Raw genomic sequence first — 17,730 nt, 5'->3', positions numbered from 1 at the left:
CATATCCATCCAAAATAATAAAACACAAGGTAGGTTTTTAGAAACTGGAACTCTTTATTTCCTTTCCTTGAGAGAACTTGGCTGCCATGGCAAACAGTACACACTGGCCAATAACATAACTAGGAACTGACAAGTGTAACTGAACAGGCCAGGGGGAGCCAATGAGCAGTCTGAATGTTGGGCAGCAAAGGCCCATGTGACCAAGGACAGTGAATGGAATCAAACTTTAGGTCCCATATATAAACAACACTTATCTCTTATTTCCTAGCTCCATAACATAACACGGCCAGGACTTGTATTGCATGTATATTACCCTTCCTGGCTAGCTGCCTAAGATCATTCCTCTCCATTCACTTGATATCAGCAGAAAGCTCTGAAGGGATTAAGATGTGGGTGATGACCTCATCATGTGGAAGCATCCATCAAAACATGTCATGATTGAAAAGCTATCCAATCAGACCCATACAATCACAACTCATCGACTAATCAGACAAACACAGTGGGGCAGTGCACAGCTTGGTCGGGTTGCCGGCTATCTCTGTCTACGCCTGCTGGAGCCTTTGAATGGGTCAAACTCCTCCTGGGAGAAGGAGACAGAGAGAGAGAGCGATGTTAAATTACACACACATGGAACACACATACACACACACACATAGTAATCTTACCTCATCGACATCGTCATCAAACATCACACCCCTGTTAGACTGGCTCTGGCTCTGAGTGCTCCTCTTACTGGACACTGAGGAGACTTCCCTGTAGAGGGAGGGAGGGGGGGAGACAGGGAGAGAAAGAGAGAGACAGAAAGAATGAAAGGGAGAGAAAGACAAAGCGAGAGGGGGAAGAGAATAACAGAAATGGAATGAGAGTGAGAATATAGGTGATGGAAAGAGAGAAACATCTGGCTCCTAAATGCTTATTTAAACATTGAAATGAAATACTGAACCATAATGAAACCCATACAACATAATAACACACACAGACACACACACACCTTACCTCTGAGTTGGTCGAGCTTTATTCACAAAGGACACATCGTCTTCATCATCATCATCCTCAATCTAAACAGAAACAAGAACAGATGAAGGAGGAGAGATGGATGGATGGAGCGGAACGAGAGAACCTGTACTTAGGCTGTCACACTGATCACAAAAGTGAGGGTCAGATCTGGTGAGTGTGTGTGTCTGTGTTTAGACGAACATCATCTGTGTAGGACTTGGCTGTGGTCGATGCTCTGGCAGCTCTACTCGATGGAGCTCGGAGGGCTGCAGAGAGAGATGGAGGGAGAAAGGGAGGGATGGAGGGAGGGTGGGTGGGAGAGAGGGAGGGATGGAGAGGGAGGGATGGAGAGAGGGAGGGATGGAGAGAGGGAGGGAGGGTGGGTGGGAGAGAGGGAGGGATGGAGAGAGGGAGGGATGGAGAGAGGGAGGGATGGAGAGAGGGAGGGTGGGAGAGAGGGAGGGATGGAGAGGGAGGGATGGAGAGAGGGAGGGATGGAGAGAGGGAGGGTGGGAGAGAGGGAGGGATGGAGAGAGGGAGGGTGGGAGGGAGAGAGGGAGGGATGGAAAGAGGGAGGGAGAGTGGGAGAGAGGGAGGGATGGATGGAGAGAGGGAGGGTGGGTGGGAGAGAGGGAGGGTGGGTGGGAGAGAGGGTGGGATGGAGAGAGGGATGGAGGGAGAGAGGGAGGGAGGGTGGGTGGGAGAGAGGGTGGGATGGAGAGAGGGATAGAGGGAGAGAGGGAGGGAGGGTGGGTGGGTGGGTGGGTGGGAGGGAGAGAGGGAGGGATGGAGAGAGGGAGGGATGGAGAGAGGGAAGGAGGGTGGGTGGGAGAGAGGGTGGGATGGAGAGAGGGATGGATGGAGAGAGGGAGGGTTTGTGGGAGAGAGGGAGGGAGGGATGGAAAGAGAAGAAATGGAGAGATGCGTTGTGTGAACTAAACGGTACGACAAACCAAACTCTGGTCCGCTGCAGCGAGGTGGAACACTGACTCACCCTCCATGATGCTCCTGCTCTGGCTGGGGTTCCCCCCCAAAGCCTTCTGGGAACGACCTCGTCCTGCAGGCTTTGGTTCAGCCGCAGCTGCGCCTGCACACACACACACACTCATTTTTGGGCCGGTAAACTCACATACAGTTAACACACCATCACACAGCAAAAACACACACGCCACCTAACGAACACACTCGTTTGCCATGGCAACTCACCCCTCCCTCTCCCCCGGCCGACCCCCCTCCCCTTGGTCCCCCTTCCTCGGCCGCGTGCTGGAGGGGGAGGGGCTAAGTCCTCATCAGAATCCATGGTAACGTCGTCGGGCACGTCTGATAGGTCGGGGTCTCGGTCGTTGTCGCCTCGTTCCAGACGGTGAGCTTTGGCTCTGCTGAGGGCCTGGAGGGGAGACAGATCAGGATCTGTGTGTCTGTGTACAGGTACCGTTTGCATGTTTAGAATTGAGTCTGGTTGGGTATGCGTGCCATTGTATGGGCGCATGACTGACAGTGTCGGTGTGTGTGTGAGCGTGTGTGTGTGTGAGCGGGAATGTGTGTGTGTGTGAGTCTCACCTCTCTGACCTCCTCCTCCTCCTCAGCAGTGTTCTTCTTGGAGTCTCTGAAGCGCTGGATCTGAAGAGGACAAGACCGGTCATGTCTCCTCCTTCTCTCCTCCCTTCCAACTCTCCTTCATCTCTCAACGCCCTCCCTTCCCTCCTCAGTCCCGACTCCCCCCCAGCCCCCGCCCACCTCTGAGTCCATGTCCTCCTGGGAGATCAGCCCTCACCTCTGAGTCGATGTCCTCCTGGGAGATCAGCCCTCACCTCTGAGTCCATGTCCTCCCGGGAGATCAGCCCTCACCTCTGAGTCCATGTCCTTCTGGGAGATCAGCCCTCACCTCTGAGTCCATGTCCTCCTGGGAGATCAGCCCTCACCTCTGAGTCCATGTCCTCCTGGGAGATCAGCCCTCACCTCTGAGTCCATGTCCTCCTGGGAGATCAGCCCTCACCTCTGAGTCCATGTCCTCCTGGGAGATCAGCCCTCACCTCTGAGTCCATGTCCTCCTGGGAGATCAGCCCTCACCTCTGAGTCCATGTCCTTCTGGGAGATCAGCCCTCACCTCTGAGTCCATGTCCTCCTGGGAGATCAGCCCTCACCTCTGAGTCCATGTCCTCCTGGGAGATCAGCCCTCGGGTCTTCAGGTGCTGCTGGGTCTTCTCCAGCTGGTAGGAGACCAGCTCCTCGATGGCGTCCTTCTCCTCCTTGTCTACAAACTCCTGCACCGCCTTCCCCATGCTCTGCGCCGTCAGCAGGGACAGCTGCACCGTCTGCACACACGCACACAATCTCTAAATGTGCCAAAAACTAAGCAGGTGTGTGTGTGTGCAACGTGCGTGTGAGTGTGTGTACCCTCTCGGCTGTCTGGAAGTACTCTTTCACCAGATCCTCCACTCTCAGACCATCTACAGACGTTCTGGCAAACACCTGCTTAAAGTCAATCTGATCATCTCCTGTACACACACAGACACACACGCACACACACGAGTTTAAGCAAATGTGTGGTTTGTATGAATGGTGATATCCTATGTATCTTTGTGTTGTGTGCATCTATACAGACTGTAAACAAGTGTTTATAAGCGGTGTGTGCGGACCTTTGGCGTTGTCCTTCTTCTCTCGTTGTCGGAGGAAGTGGATGATGTCTTTGGGGTTGGCCACGCGGTCCACAAACTTCTGACTGAAGCGGTTGGCGTTGAAGGTCTCAAAACCCCCTGAATAGTCCACCTGGGGAGAGAGGAGCCTGTGTACTGGAGCAGGGGCAGGTGTGTGCGTGTGTGCGCATGTGGGGGTGTGTGTGTCTCACCCTGAGTCGTATGAGCGGTTTCTCTGGGGTGAGGGGGCTCCCCATCCTGTCTCTCTCTGCTTCCTCCAACATCTCTTCAACCTGACACACACACACGCACACACAGACACGCACACACAGACACACAATTCAGTCACAGGGTCAGCCTCAGCAGGTTACACATTACCTTAGCTGCAGCTCACATGTAAATTAAGATAAGATGGAGACTGTGTGTGTGTGTGTGAGTGATTTTGCATGTTTGTGCGGTAGTGAGTGTGTGTATGAGACTGTGTGTATGTGTTAGTGTGCGTCACCTTGCTGCAGCAGAAGTTCTCCACGCGCTTGGTGACCTGGGGCGTGTCCGGGGTGAAGAGGTCAGGGTGATCTGCCAGCTCCAGGTCCTGGATGAAGAACTGTCGGACGGTCTGCAGGGGGATCTTCTGGAGGTTCATCTTACGGCCCTTCACTCTCAGCAGACCGATGTGCCTGCGCACACACACACACACACACACACACACACACATGAATAACTGAGTTTACAGTACCAGTCATGCATCTGTAGATTAGTATGTATAAATACAAGGATATGCATGCATATCCACGTGTGTGTGGGTCCGTGGATGAATACGTGTGTGTGTGTATAAATGTGTGCGTGTTCACAGTATACGTGTGTGGTTCTGATGCGTGTGTCCGTGTGTGTGTGTGAGAGCGTACTTCTTGACGGCCTCCCCGGGAGAGAGGGAGGTGACCACGGAGCTGCCGGGCTGCGTGACGTAGAACAGCTGCTGCTCGTTCCTGGACGGCTCGATCAGGCACTCGTGCTCGTGCCCCCACACCACCAGGTCCAGGAAGTCATCCAGGAACTGCTCCGGGATGTAGTTAGTGGCCCCGTGCTTGCTCCTGGAGAACACACACACACCCAGATACACAGAGACAGGTACACACACACACACGCAGATACGCACACACACACAAGCAAGCAGATGCATACACACATATTTAAACTTTAATCGTATTTTGTGATTACATTTCAACAAAAACTCTCTCAACACACACACACACACCTGTTCTGGTGGATGGTAAAGAGGTTGAACCATTTGTCCTGGTCCTCTTTGGGTCGGAGCATGGTTACCTGGTTGTTGACAAACATCCTGTACAAGCGCTCGTCGGGGATGGAACCTTTACACAGGGAACACAAACGCATCACTTCCTCTGACAAAGGAAGTTATGTTTTACACCTTGTAACACGCAATCAAACACACACACTCACCAATGCCGTACAAAGCTAGTTTTGTGCTGCCTTTTTGGAGAAGGACTGGACTTATCTCAATCTTCTCCACCGATTGGCTGCGGCCGAAGTGATTGACAAGTCCAGCAGAGCTAAGCAAATCCAGCGCACATAGGCCGTCAGCCTGGAATACAGAGACACACGTTACACACACACGCACGGTGAATATGCCCAGCTGTTGGTACTAAACCATTGCGATAGAGCTTACCCCTGTGGGATCGTCATGGTTACCATGAACACTGAATACAGGAATGGAGATGTTAAGGTTGTCATCCTCATAGTTGACCCAGGGGAACCTGCACGCACACACACAAAAAACGACTTCGTATATATTTTTAATATGGCTCGCTCAGAATTTTGCAACATAACATATACAACGTGAGAAAGAGGGAGACAGACAGAAAGAGAGACAGAGATACGGACAGACGGCCAGACAGATATACAGACAGGTACTGACTTGCTGTTGCTGAAGTTGACCGCCTGGTCGCTGAGGATGTTGAAGAGGATGGGGCTGTCTCCCATGCAGTACTGCCTCAGCAGGGAGATACAGGTGTGGAGGCAGCGACGAGACGGCTTGTTCTCATGAAACAGATCCCCCCCCAGCAGGATGAAGTCCACCTAGAGGGGGGAGGACAGGGGCGGAAGAGGTGGAGAGATGGAGGGGTGGGTTTGTGAGTAAGGAAACGTGAGTGAGGGTTCACCAAAAGGGTTGTACGCTGTCTCTCTATTTCTCTCTCTCTCTCCCTCTCTCTCTCACACACACACACATACAGGCACTCGTATACACAGACACACACTCACCTGGTTGCTTTTGGCACATTTCAGGATCTCGTCCAGGGTTTGGAAGGTGTCGTTGGCGCGTACAGCATCTTTCTCCATGTAGCCTAAGTGAATGTCTGTGGCTATAAGGATCTTAAAGGTGTCCTCATCATCCCTGATAACCATGACGATAATGATCACGTTATAATTACTCTATGATAAATGACAGAGAACATGATGATAATGGTTTCTAGAAGACTTACATTGTGTTCTCTGACGTCATGTTGAGGGGGAGGACTGAGGCGTCTCAAAAGGCTTCATACAGTGTCCAAAGGGAAGAGGATGAAAGAGAGCAAGTTAAAGGTTTAAAAAAATAACGATAGATATTTAGCACTATTCAATGTGTAGTTACTCTTCCTTGCCTTGCCCTACCTACTCCTGCGGCATTAATGACGCTAGCTACACAGCTAGCTACTTAGCAAGCAGACTAGACAGGTGCAGATTAACCTGCAGGTAGTTTATCAAATCTAAACAGGCGTAAGGTCAAAGGTCACAGCTCAATCCTTCAATACATAATCATACCGAGCGATATCATGATGATTTCAATTTATAATAGCAGGCCTACTATCATTACAAACGATTAGCATTTTGGAATGAAACCAACTTTTCGCAACTTTATTAAAGTATGACTGTAATTATCATAAACTGCATAGATAACCGCACAGTGATTGTTAGAGCTAACTTTCAAGCAAATCAAATACAAACGTACAGAAGTAATTCGTTTCCCCTGATACTATTTACCCCTGAACAAACGTCCAACCCCATCCCAACTGCTTGCCTATGAAGTAGACAGGCACCACGTGTAAACACTAACATAGTAGCCTAGTCTGCCTCATGTATTTACAGTTAACATTTGAGGAGTACCCACCACTTCACAAAAGCCCAGTGGTCGTCCCGCTCGTTTGTTATGTGAGAAATGTGCTGCGGCGGTTCATACAAGCGTATGAACCGCCCCCCACGTACCGAAGCCGCTGGAGAAATTCTGACGGGGAGTTGTAGTTTTCTTAACATTAAATTCCAATTCAATTCTTTGAAAATTAGGAAACATAAAACTACATATCCCAAAAAAATGTATTTGTCTTTTGGTGTACGCCGGACGGGGAACTTCAACCACTCCAAAGTAAACAAGCAAACACGTGAGAAAAATGGGGTTGAACCGGGGTATAAATGATGTGCATCCTTTTTCATGGGGTGCTGAGCGGCAAACATAGCACTGCTTCTCCTTCAATAGTAGACTAGCGAAAGATAAACATAGCACTGCTTCTCCTTCAATAGTAGACTAGCGAAAGATAAATGTACGTGCTCCGTACACTCATTAGGCTTTGGAATTAAACCGAAGTTACTAGCTCGCCAGCTGGGTAGACAAGACTATTATTGTTCAATGAAGACGGTGTCAAAACCAACCTCCGCCACCGTGCGGGATAAGGTAAAATTATATTAGCGAGGAAGTGCTAATCCAATGACATTACAGTAAGGTTCTGCTCCATCTGCAGATGGTACGTCAAGCCAGATAGCTTAACTAATGTCTGGCTATAGATGTGAAAACTGACATGTCAGAATATCAAAGAGTTTGCTTGCTAACTAGCTAGTCTCTAGACGTTGGAAGGTATTAGAAAGCTAACAAGAGCTGCAGTGCTAGACTTACAACGTTAGCTCTCGATATCTAGTGTTGTGGAACTGTCAACTTCTGTTGGTACTTTAGCCAGCTAGCTTTGGCCTTTTACTTCTGCATTAACCAACAGAAAACACAGACACTGATATTGGAGTCCTTTAAATGTCAGATATTGTGTGCATGATAACATCTACCTAACACCGGGGTCAAATTACTTGACAACTTGACAGCTGGCTGATAGTATTTTGCCTATGACTGCAGGACGTTACAGCGCCCTCTGGTGGGTTCGTGATGTCCGACAGTCTGTCTCTTTCATCCTACAAGGACTATCCTGTAATCCATCCTTTTATCATCACACACACACCTCGACACACATTACCAAGCAACGCTTTTCCAGAGAGCAGCAGCAAAGGTAAGTTAACCCTGGTCCTGTGTGTGTGGTGTGTTTGTGTCTTGGAGTCCAACAAACAGTATCCATTTGCTACCGGTGTGGTATCTGGTCTCCATGGCTACAGCAGGGGAAACCTTACTCCCTTATGCTTACAAAGCGTAGCTGCTCTGGTGACATCCTTCATCCATTCATCCTCCTGTTCTGTCACTCTATCCCCTCTGTGCATCTCTCCTCTTATCCTCCCTTCTGATCCCTCGTTCGCACTCACTCATCATCATTCCATCCCCCAAATGCACTCTTTCCACTCTATTGAACGGTGCAATAACATAACATGTCAGCCATTAAATGACAATGTGTTTTTGTGTGTTTAGCTATCTTGTCTGCCTTGAGGAACCTTCAGGAGAAGATCAGGACCCTGGAGAAGGAGAGAGGCCGGGCAGTACAGAGCATATACACACCGGAGAAGACCGCAACACACACACTCACACAGCCCCAGAGGGACAAGGACACACACTCTCATGCTGACATAGCCAAGCACACAGACAAACATAAACACACTGACACACACACCCACACTGACACACATACACACAAAGACACACACTCTCAGTCAGGCACACACACCAAGAGGGTGGGAGAGAGAGAAACCAGTGACAAGTCAGCATGTAACCAAGGTGAGTCCTATAGTCTGAAAGATGTTAATATATATATTGTGCCAAAGGATAGTATTTGACAGTGTTTTTGCCTTTCTTTCTTACTTCCCTCCCTTCCCCTCTACTTTCCCACATTTTCCCTCTCTCTTTCTCTTCTGCTCCCTCCCCTTCCTTCCTTCCCTCTCCCCCTCCCTCGACTTGCCCCTCCCTTTCCTACTCCTCCTCTTCCACCCTCTCCTCCTACCGCTTCCCTCTGTCTCCCTCTCTCCTCCCAGCCCTGGTGACCCAGCTAGCCGCAGCGGAGGCTCGCTGTAGCCAGCTTGAAAAGCAGTTGGAGCACATGAGGAGGATGGTCCGCAGTGCCAAGTCGGACAGGACCACCCTGCTCAAACAACAGGTCAGTGTGTGCCTAGCTTAGCATGTTGGAGCTTATTTTGGCACCGTATAGCTTAGCATATCACTAAAACAAAAGGTAAACACACTCCTCACTTAGTTTAGCACAGGATAGTTTAGCCGATCACTACAACAACAGGTTCGCACACTTCTATCTTAGCATAGCTTAGCGTATCACGACAAAAACACATTAGTACATGTCTGGCTTAGCTTAGCATAGTGTAGCCAAGCCTAGCACTAACTATAACAGGTGAGCATCTACAATAAAAACCCGACCCTTTTACAGGTTTCCATGGAGACATCCAGGTCAGCTTATCAGTCACATGACTCTTGTTCTGGGCATACCCAGCTGGAGAAACTAGAGCGTCTGGAGCAGGAGTATTTGCGACTGACAGGCACGCAGGAGCATGCAGAGGTACACACAAACACAACACACAAGACCACACAGATGCACACACGTACACCGAACTGACAAAAGTACACACTTACATGATGTGGAGGAGGAGGATGATGCGGGTTTCTGTGTCTTAGAGGAAGATCCAGGAGTTGGAGATCAAGCTGCAGGAGGAGCAGCACCAGATCAAGCTGGTCCAGGACAAAGCTAACCAGGCACATACACACACACACACATACACACACTAGGTTGATACACATACACACACTGGGTTGAAACACACAAACTAAAATAGTAAGGAAATGCTCTAATGTTCTGCTTTCGTATTGGCTGTCCTCAGATACAGACAGGTTTGGAAGCCAATAGGATCCTGCTCCAGTCTGTATCTCCCCGCCCACCCAGAAGCAGAACCAAAGAGAAGAGACCTGTTTCTAAAGTATGCTGCCTTTTCAGTGAACAGATGAGACACATAGCAATTATTTTATTAATACTTAAGTCAACTGTGTGTGTTTGTGTGTGTTTCCAGACGCCTGTGGAGTCGCCCTCACACACACAGCCTCACTACAGACTTAGTCTGGGGGACGTGCCATTTGTGACTGGAACGGTATGAACACACACACACACACATAATCTTATAGACAAACTGACACATACACAGGGAGACAAATGCATACCTAGTTCCCACTTTCTGTTCTCTTCTTTTTATATTTCCCTCTTTCTTTTTCTCTTTTCCTCTCTGTCTCTCTGTCTCTCTCTCTCTGTCTCTCTCTTTCTCTCTGTCTGTTTTTCTCTCTTTAGTCTCCAGGTTGCAGTCACTCGGTCCGGGCCAACGTCCAGTCTGTCCTCTCTCTGCTGAAGCAACACCAGCCCCAGCTCTGCAACGCACGCGTCCTCTCTCACACCCCATTGGACCAGAGTTCCGCCCAGGCAGCCAATCACAGGCGCTCAGACAGTGGCTCCTCCTCTTCCTCTTCTGGAGGGGAGGAGCTAGCAGACCTGTTGGTGGCATTACAGGAAGAGCTGCGACACATGAGCCTGTAAGAGTGTGTGTGTGTGTTGGATGAGGTGGAGTCGGGGTGTTTGTTGCCAATAGAAAGGCTTCTTTATTTTGGCTTTGTTTATGTAGTTTACGTATATCGCCAGCAGAGGGCACAATTGTGACGTGTGTGTGTGACAGGGAGCAACAGGACCTGATGCGGCAGGCTGAAGAGTGTGTGTCGGAGCGTGAGAGTAGAGAGCTGCACAGAGATCAGGAGGACCTACTGAAGAAGATGGAGAGGAAGGGAGAGCAGATCAGCAAGTTACACAAACACCAAACACAGGTACACACACACGCATAACACACAGGTGAAAACACACAGACATGCACACATAAACATAAAACACTGATATGCACACAAACACTTACAGAAACCCCATATTTTCAAGAATATCCTTTACCCATTCTGTTTATCTCTCCCTCCTCTCTCTCTCTCGCTCGCTCTCTCTCCCTCACCCCCTCCTCTCTCTCTTCCTCTCCCCCCCCTTCTTTCTCTCCCTCTCTCTCTCTCTCTCTCTCTCTCTCTCTCTCTCAGGTCAAGAGGTTGCGTAGGGAGGTGCGGGGTCAGAAGCGAGGGGGCAGAGGTGAGGTCAGGGTCACAACCACAGTGACTACTCGCGGTCGCTCAGCCGGAGTGGTCAAAGTTGGTCCGGGCGACCGCAGTAAGAACAATCTGAAACTGCTCCGTGACATGAAAGCCCTCCAGAGCTCCCTACGAACATGACCTCAACACAACCATCCTCCTTACAAACCTGACCGAAAGGCAACCGTCCTTACTACGAACTGGACCGCAAGACAACCGTCATCCTCAGCATGAACCTGACCACAACATAACCATCCTTGTTATAAACTTGACCCCAGCTCAACCATCTTCACTAAGAACCTGACTGCAACACAACTGTCGTCACTTTGCACCTGACAACAGTGTGAAACAACATTTTACTGTCTATACTCATATGGAGACCGTCTGTGGGTGCAGGTAGTTATGTACGGAGGTTTTATTGGGTCAACCCGACTCATCCTAGCCTTATCATGGGATATCAGGGACAGAATGTGTGTGTTTCTTTGGTGTGTGTGGGTGTGTTGAGAATAATTTCAAATGATCTATTAGCAATGGTGCGCTGCATTTGGAAATAAACATATTTATTTTGTATTCTTATTCGCGGAATCTGTTTTGCATTTTTAATCATATTCAGTGCCTCATAATTGCCATTATTTGGACAATAATTCGTTTTTTACTTGATATCCAGTAAAACTGATTACGGGACTAGCGGTAACCCCTATCTCCACGTCTTCGGGAGCTCATTTCAGCACCACCGTCACCGGGACAGCTTCTTTGACGCACCTCTATACGCCCGCGCACCGCCGAACCGGGGTAGTCCAGCCGAATGGACGCTTCTCCCAACGCCCTCATTTGGTCATCCGTTTGTGTGAATTAAATAAGGAGAAAAATATAATTCTATAACTGGTAAATTAGTTTCAACTTTCAATTTCTGCTCCCGTCTTTGGACTGAGGAGCGTCAGTGAAGATGAGCGCTCCTTTTCGTCTAAACTGCTCGTCAACGTTCCAGTGTAACCTTGTAGAATCAATGGTTTGTAAATAAACCGCTTTGGTAAACTAGCTTATAAAGATGGTAAGTTTAGTTATGGATGTTCAGTGTTTGTTGTAAATTAGAAACTGAGTCTATACATCATTTAATTGATTAATCACTGAGGCGATTTGATTGGGCAGGTATTGGTTGTTACAGTGGACTTTATAACAGTCTTAAGCACGGGTTCAAGTAAGACATTTGCTCTGTCTACAGTACGGGTTTATCAACACCTGTCTGAAGTCTTTGGTTGTCGAGAAATTTGGTGAAAAGACGTGGGTAAAACTCAGGTAACTATCGATATATTTTTCCTGGATAAGTTTACCTGGACAACCATTCGAAACGATGTTTTATTTTTGTAGACAAACGGAACATGGCGTTACGATCACCATCTCCTTGTCGTCATCACATACCCCATCATCATCATCATCGTCTTCATCATCATGTTCAGAGATGAAGCAGGCGTTCAGGATACCTTCCTGACGTACGAGGTGTACCCTGATGACATCACGATGCGGCTGGTCAGCGAGGCCTGCAAATTGCTGGGTAATTATCTTCATGCGTCATTGAAAGTCATCACACCCCTAATTCTTTCTGTAACTTCCTTTTGTTTTTCGATTTGTTGTCAGACGTTAAGCCGGAGGTGGTTCTGAGACAGTTCGGAGAATACTTCTTCGAGTTCTGTAAACTGTCCGGATACGACCACATGCTGCGAACTCTGGGGGGGAGTCTGTTCGAGTTCATAGAGAATCTGGACGCCCTCCACAGTTACCTGGCTCTTTCTTATAAGGTCCAGTGTGTGTTCATCTTAGATGCTTAATGGGGGGATGGGGGTGGGGGGCGTGTCCAGCATTATGTTTTATTCCAGTGTGTGTTTGTGTGACAATGTAACAACTGGGGTAACGTTTATTAACATATTAACATAAATGGCTCGCAGGAAATGAATGCCCCATCATTTCGTGTGGAAAGGAACCTCGAAGGCACCATGTATCTTCATTACTATTCAGACCGGCGCGGCCTGTGCCACATCGTGCCTGGTACATACATGAACTACAATGACGTGTCTCTGATTAAATACATGTTCATTGCTTCACATCACGTTATACAGCGCGCAGCAGACAAGCTTAAACTGTATTCGTTTTCGGTGCGTAACGTCCGAACATGCAATTTTACACTTAGGTATTATCGGCGCCGTTGCGAGAGATTTCTTCAACAGTGACATAACGATGGAGATCGTTAACCGGATCGAGGAGCTCGAGCGGACAGGGAAGAAGGAACACGTCGTCTTCCTTGTCACCCAGCGGCCCTTAGTCACCAATCCCGTAAGCAGCGGCGAGACCCAACACCAGAACCCGTCTGAGCCGCCGCGGAGCCACACCAGGAGGAACGCCATGCACTTGACCCAGGAGGTACAACTTTTATGTAGTTTCTATAGTACTCTTTCCAGATTCCTCTGCATCTCCTCAAACCTACATACCACCCAATCACAGCTCACTAGCTAGCTAATGTTGTCTCATACAACTCGTTTTTCAAAGTAAAGAAATGATCAAATGAGGACATAAACAGGTATTGTATAACACCCCTATCCCCACTCCCCCCAGGACCTTCCAGGCCCCTGTCAGAGGAGGCGGACCCCGGGCTGCTCTCTCTACAGGAGCCACTGGGAGATGGTCCGGGGTCTGGTGAGGCTGGGGAAGGGTATGTATCCTCTGTATATTATGTGTCAGTCTTTTATCGAAACCATCCCTGGGTCTGAACCCACACCCCATCTACATCCAGTGTGTCAATATCACCAACCCCCCCCCCCCCCCCCCAGGTAAGCTTCTGAGGGGCTTTGAGCCAGTCTACCCTGAGAGTCTGTGTGTCGACCTGAAGACCTTCTGCAACGCCTTCCCCTTCCACCTGGTGTTTGATGAACAGGTAACAACTGAGACTCACTCGTCCCACCATACAAACACACAGGCCAAGAAACACTCTGCTCTACCCTCTCCATGTGTACAATGTGATGCCACATAGCTTTTCCTTTGTCATCCACCATCCTCTTTCTTTCTCTCTTTCCTCATGTCTCTGGCCCTCGTTCAATTTCTACACACTCTCCCTCTTCCACTCATTCTGGCCCTTTCTCTCTCCTCATCGGTTTCTCTCTCTTGACAACCCCCCCCCCCCCCCCCGCCGCCCCCCTAGCTGAGGGTGTGTCAGGCAGGGGTGAACCTCCAGCGTATCGTCCCCGGTCTGCAGACCAGAAACATCTGTCTGGACCAGTACTTCCTCATCCTGCACCCGGAGGTCACCTTCACCATCTCCAGCATCAGGAAGTTCATCAACAGCCACTTTGTGCTGCAGACCAGGAGGAACATGATGCCTGAGGCCTGGAGGGAACGACCCATGCTGCAGCTGAGAGGTGAGAGGACACACACACACACTGACACACACACACTGACACACACACACTGACACACACACGCACACACACACACAGGCGCACACAGCCAGCACACACGCGATGCCTGCGTGCCCTGTCCTTGTCTGCCTCCCTCACCGGGGCTGTTCTCAGGTCAGATGCTGTGGATGGCGTCGGAGGGCCGCATGCTGTACCAGGCGTCCCCTCTGCTGCGCAGCCTGGAGGAGCTGGAAGAGCGCAGCATGCACCTGTCGGACATCGCCCCGCACGACGTGACCCGCGACCTCATCCTGCTCAACCAGCAGCGGCTGGCGGAGATGGAGCTGTCCAGCCAGCTGGAGAGGAAGAAGGAGGAGCTGCGGCTGCTGTCGCAGCACCTGGAGGAGGAGCGCAGGAAGACGGAGACGCTGCTGTACGCCATGCTGCCGCGCCACGTGGCCAACCAGCTGAAGGAGGGCAAGACGGTGGAGGCGGGTACGTGGAGGGGTGGGGGGGGGGTGGGAGTGGGGGGGGGGTAGAGGTTAGTCATGGAGTGGGGTTGAGGTTTGCGGCAGGTAGGTTGGAGGGGGTGCCTGGAGGGGGTTGAAGTCGAGGCGTGTGAGTGTGCCTGTGTGAGTATGTGTGTGCGTGTGTGTGTGAACTTGTGTGTGTGTGTGTGTCTCCCAGGTGAGTTTAAGGAGTGCACCATCCTGTTCAGTGATGTGGTCACCTTCACCACCATCTGCTCCCAGTGTGAGCCCCTGGACATCGTCAACATGCTCAACTCCATGTACCTGCGCTTCGACCGGCTCACCACCGTCCACACGGTCTACAAGGTAACACACGGGTCGCTAAGGACTGTTATGGGACAGACAGAGCCTAGGAGACTAAGATCTGGATCTGTGACTGTTAGAGAATTTGAATTGACCTACTTTTACTTTCCCACGTTGTGTGTTTGTGCCTGGGTCTACATATCTCTCTGTGTCTGTGCCCAGGTGGAGACTATTGGGGATGCCTACATGGTGGTTGGTGGGGTGCCCATCCCAGTGTCCAGCCACGCAGAGCGGGTGGCCAACTTTGCCCTGGGCATGGTGCTGGCTGCCCAGGAGGTCATCAACCCTGTCACTGGACAGCCCATACAGGTACGGTCAGGTCAAAGGTGACCCATTCCAGACCGCCCATACAGGTACAGTACAGTCAGGTCAGAGGGGGCACTATAGCCTTTGTAGTCTGGTTCAAGCTGGTTAGATTGTATTATGTTTTATTGTTTTCTAATCCTTTGTGTTCTATTTCCCCCCCACACACACACAATACTGTATTGCAATCTTATCTATTCTCTTCTTTCATATTCTATTTTTCCATTCTGATCTTGTCTTCCATTCTGTCTCTGGAGTGCAGATCCGAGTGGGTCTGCACTGTGGGCCGGTGCTGGCGGGGGTGGTGGGGGAGAAGATGCCTCGGTACTGTCTGTTTGGAGACACGGTCAACACTGCCTCACGCATGGAAAGCCACGGCCTGCCCAACAAGATCCACTTGAGCCCCAGTGTGTTCCAGTAAGCTGTTTGTCTCACACAGAACACACCCCCACAGACAACAAGACATGAAGACGTGTGTGTGTTGTATGAATATGTTTGCATGTGTGTATGAATGTGTGTGTATTTTATTAATGTTTGTGAGTGTGTCTGTGTATTTCATGTGTGTGTGTGCGTGTCTCCAGGGCTCTGTACGATAAGGGCTTCTTGCTGCAGGAGCGTGGAGAAATCGAGGTGAAGGGGAAGGGCAAGATGACCACCTACTTCCTGGAGAAGAACCTGCGTGTCAGCGAGCTGCAGCTGCTAGGTTTGTCTGAGCCCGAGGAGCGCTCCGAACGCCCGGCTGGACGCCACTCTGCCCTCTCTCCCACGGACGGGGAGGGGGCCCACCACCACCCAGGGGCACCAGGTCTGTCTGTCTGTCTGGCTTCCTACCTGTCCTTGTTCGCATGTCCTTGCTTGTCTCCCTGTCTAAGTGTGTTAAATTAAAACCTTTTTGTCCTGCTATTCTTGTCTCCCTGTTCCTATCTTTCTTCCCTCTCCAGAGGTGCAGCGGCGGGCGAGGAGAGAGGACAGACACCCCACCGTGCCCATGAGGTACGCAGACAACCTGAGCGAGCCCCCTCCCTCCCCCCAGCCCCCCTCCGCCCCCCTGAGCAAACCTCCCCGGGACTCTGAGAGCTACGGCAGTCTACACAGTGAGGACCACTCAGGAGACAAGCTCCGAAACCCATCAGACGATATCAAACACACTGACCAATCAGAAAATAGATGTGTGGACAGTAACAACCAACAGTTGACCAGAGTTGTTTTGTGCGCCACCTCTGTTGTCACTGAGGCTGCTTCAGTGTCTCGGAACAAACACACCCGCACCAGATTTTGTGTGCTACTGTGAGTTTTGGGGATGTTTGATTTGGATCAACATGTGACTGATCAACATACATTGTACTGCTGCACTGTGCCAATACTTGTCAGTGAACTCTGAAACCAGGTTTTGTATGGAACATGCCATATTAATGGGCCAGCATTATCTTACAAAGTTATGCTTAAAATACATTTACTTTGCCATCATGAAAATGTGCCTATTTGGAGTTAGTTGTACATACTATAGCACATATGAAAAGGCTTTACTCAGTGGATCTTGACCTTACAGAAGTTTATCCTGAAGTGTCCTTCAGTCTAAAGAAGGGTCTTGAGTTAAGACGTTGGGGACATTTGACATGAGACTCAGAAGCAGTGCTGGGCAAAATGAATGGGTGGTGTTTCCTCATGAGGAATCCTTTATGATCTAGTATATAATAGAATCAGAATCAGAATAGTTATTGATGATTATCTGTGAGTGGACGTGTTTTGTTCTATAATGTAAATATGTATGTTGAAAAAAAGCTCATGAGGAACATACACACCAAGCAATACAACAGTTTATCGGTGGCAAAATAAATGTGACATGAAAAAACATTTAGACAGTCAGTACACCTGACATCTATGATCCCCACAACAGCATCATTTTCACCTCACGGTGCGGGGGACCATTTCTCATCGACCAGACCAGCCTATCAGACACTGAGAAGAAGAAAGCCCCAACAGAAGATAGGATGTTTGTGATAATGAAAACAGGTGAACTGGTGAACAATCATCTTCTGTTCTCTCCTGGTGTCCTTGACGACCACACGGAGGCCCCGAGGACCCCCCCCCCCCCCCCCCGGTTGACTCAGACTTAACATCCACGTCAATAAATGATGTCGCTGGCGAGGCCCCTGCTGAAAAAGGAGCCTCCCCACCCCCCGGACAGGTCCGCCTGCTGAGGGCGTCACCAT

The 17,730-nt window shown here is 49.8% G+C and overlaps 3 protein-coding genes across 7 annotated transcripts; 2 read left to right on the top strand and 1 right to left on the bottom strand.

Annotated features, from left to right (window-relative positions):
* Positions 1-34: 34 nt before the first annotated feature.
* On the bottom strand, positions 35-6,897 carry mre11a (MRE11 homolog A, double strand break repair nuclease). 4 transcript variants are annotated; one of them, XM_062473171.1, is made up of 20 exons: positions 6,799-6,897; positions 6,134-6,185; positions 5,913-6,045; positions 5,569-5,729; positions 5,320-5,407; positions 5,094-5,235; positions 4,888-5,002; positions 4,538-4,723; positions 4,138-4,309; positions 3,845-3,925; positions 3,636-3,765; positions 3,394-3,494; positions 3,141-3,311; positions 2,557-2,616; positions 2,203-2,383; positions 1,991-2,083; positions 1,198-1,262; positions 997-1,058; positions 666-753; positions 35-580 (listed from the first exon to the last, which is right to left on the bottom strand). In XM_062473171.1, exons 2-20 carry the CDS (start codon positions 6,151-6,153, stop codon positions 533-535), a joined length of 2,097 nt encoding a protein of 698 aa, XP_062329155.1. In that variant the 5' UTR covers positions 6,154-6,185; positions 6,799-6,897; the 3' UTR covers positions 35-532. The 4 variants fall into 4 exon arrangements, with proteins under 4 accessions (XP_062329155.1, XP_062329157.1, XP_062329158.1 ...); XM_062473173.1 differs by having other exon boundaries at positions 35-577; XM_062473174.1 differs by having other exon boundaries at positions 3,141-3,281.
* Positions 6,898-7,156: 259 nt separating this feature from the next.
* cep57 (centrosomal protein 57) lies at positions 7,157-11,565 on the top strand. Of its 2 annotated transcripts, none has more exons than XM_062473178.1 (11): positions 7,157-7,356; positions 7,867-7,954; positions 8,305-8,607; positions 8,862-8,983; positions 9,266-9,394; positions 9,511-9,588; positions 9,714-9,809; positions 9,900-9,977; positions 10,172-10,410; positions 10,551-10,695; positions 10,948-11,565. In XM_062473178.1, the coding sequence occupies exons 1-11, from the start codon at positions 7,312-7,314 to the stop codon at positions 11,134-11,136; spliced, it is 1,512 nt and encodes a 503-aa protein (XP_062329162.1). In that variant the 5' UTR covers positions 7,157-7,311; the 3' UTR covers positions 11,137-11,565. The 2 variants fall into 2 exon arrangements, with proteins under 2 accessions (XP_062329162.1, XP_062329161.1); XM_062473177.1 differs by having other exon boundaries at positions 7,804-7,954.
* Positions 11,566-11,941: 376 nt separating this feature from the next.
* Positions 11,942-16,808, top strand: LOC134029352 (guanylate cyclase soluble subunit beta-2-like). Its single transcript, XM_062473443.1, has 15 exons — positions 11,942-12,004; positions 12,218-12,291; positions 12,453-12,547; positions 12,631-12,791; positions 12,939-13,038; positions 13,181-13,435; positions 13,613-13,699; positions 13,818-13,921; positions 14,186-14,402; positions 14,556-14,876; positions 15,069-15,217; positions 15,377-15,523; positions 15,780-15,934; positions 16,099-16,322; positions 16,459-16,808. Exons 1-15 carry the CDS (start codon positions 11,942-11,944, stop codon positions 16,806-16,808), a joined length of 2,502 nt encoding a protein of 833 aa, XP_062329427.1.
* The last annotated feature ends 922 nt before the right edge of the window (positions 16,809-17,730 follow it).

Source organism: Osmerus eperlanus, chromosome 11 (genome assembly GCF_963692335.1).
Source record: "Osmerus eperlanus chromosome 11, fOsmEpe2.1, whole genome shotgun sequence".
NCBI lineage: Eukaryota > Metazoa > Chordata > Actinopteri > Osmeriformes > Osmeridae > Osmerus > Osmerus eperlanus.
The sequence above is the reverse complement of the archived record's forward strand: the minus strand, read 5'-3'. Positions and strand labels throughout refer to the sequence as shown.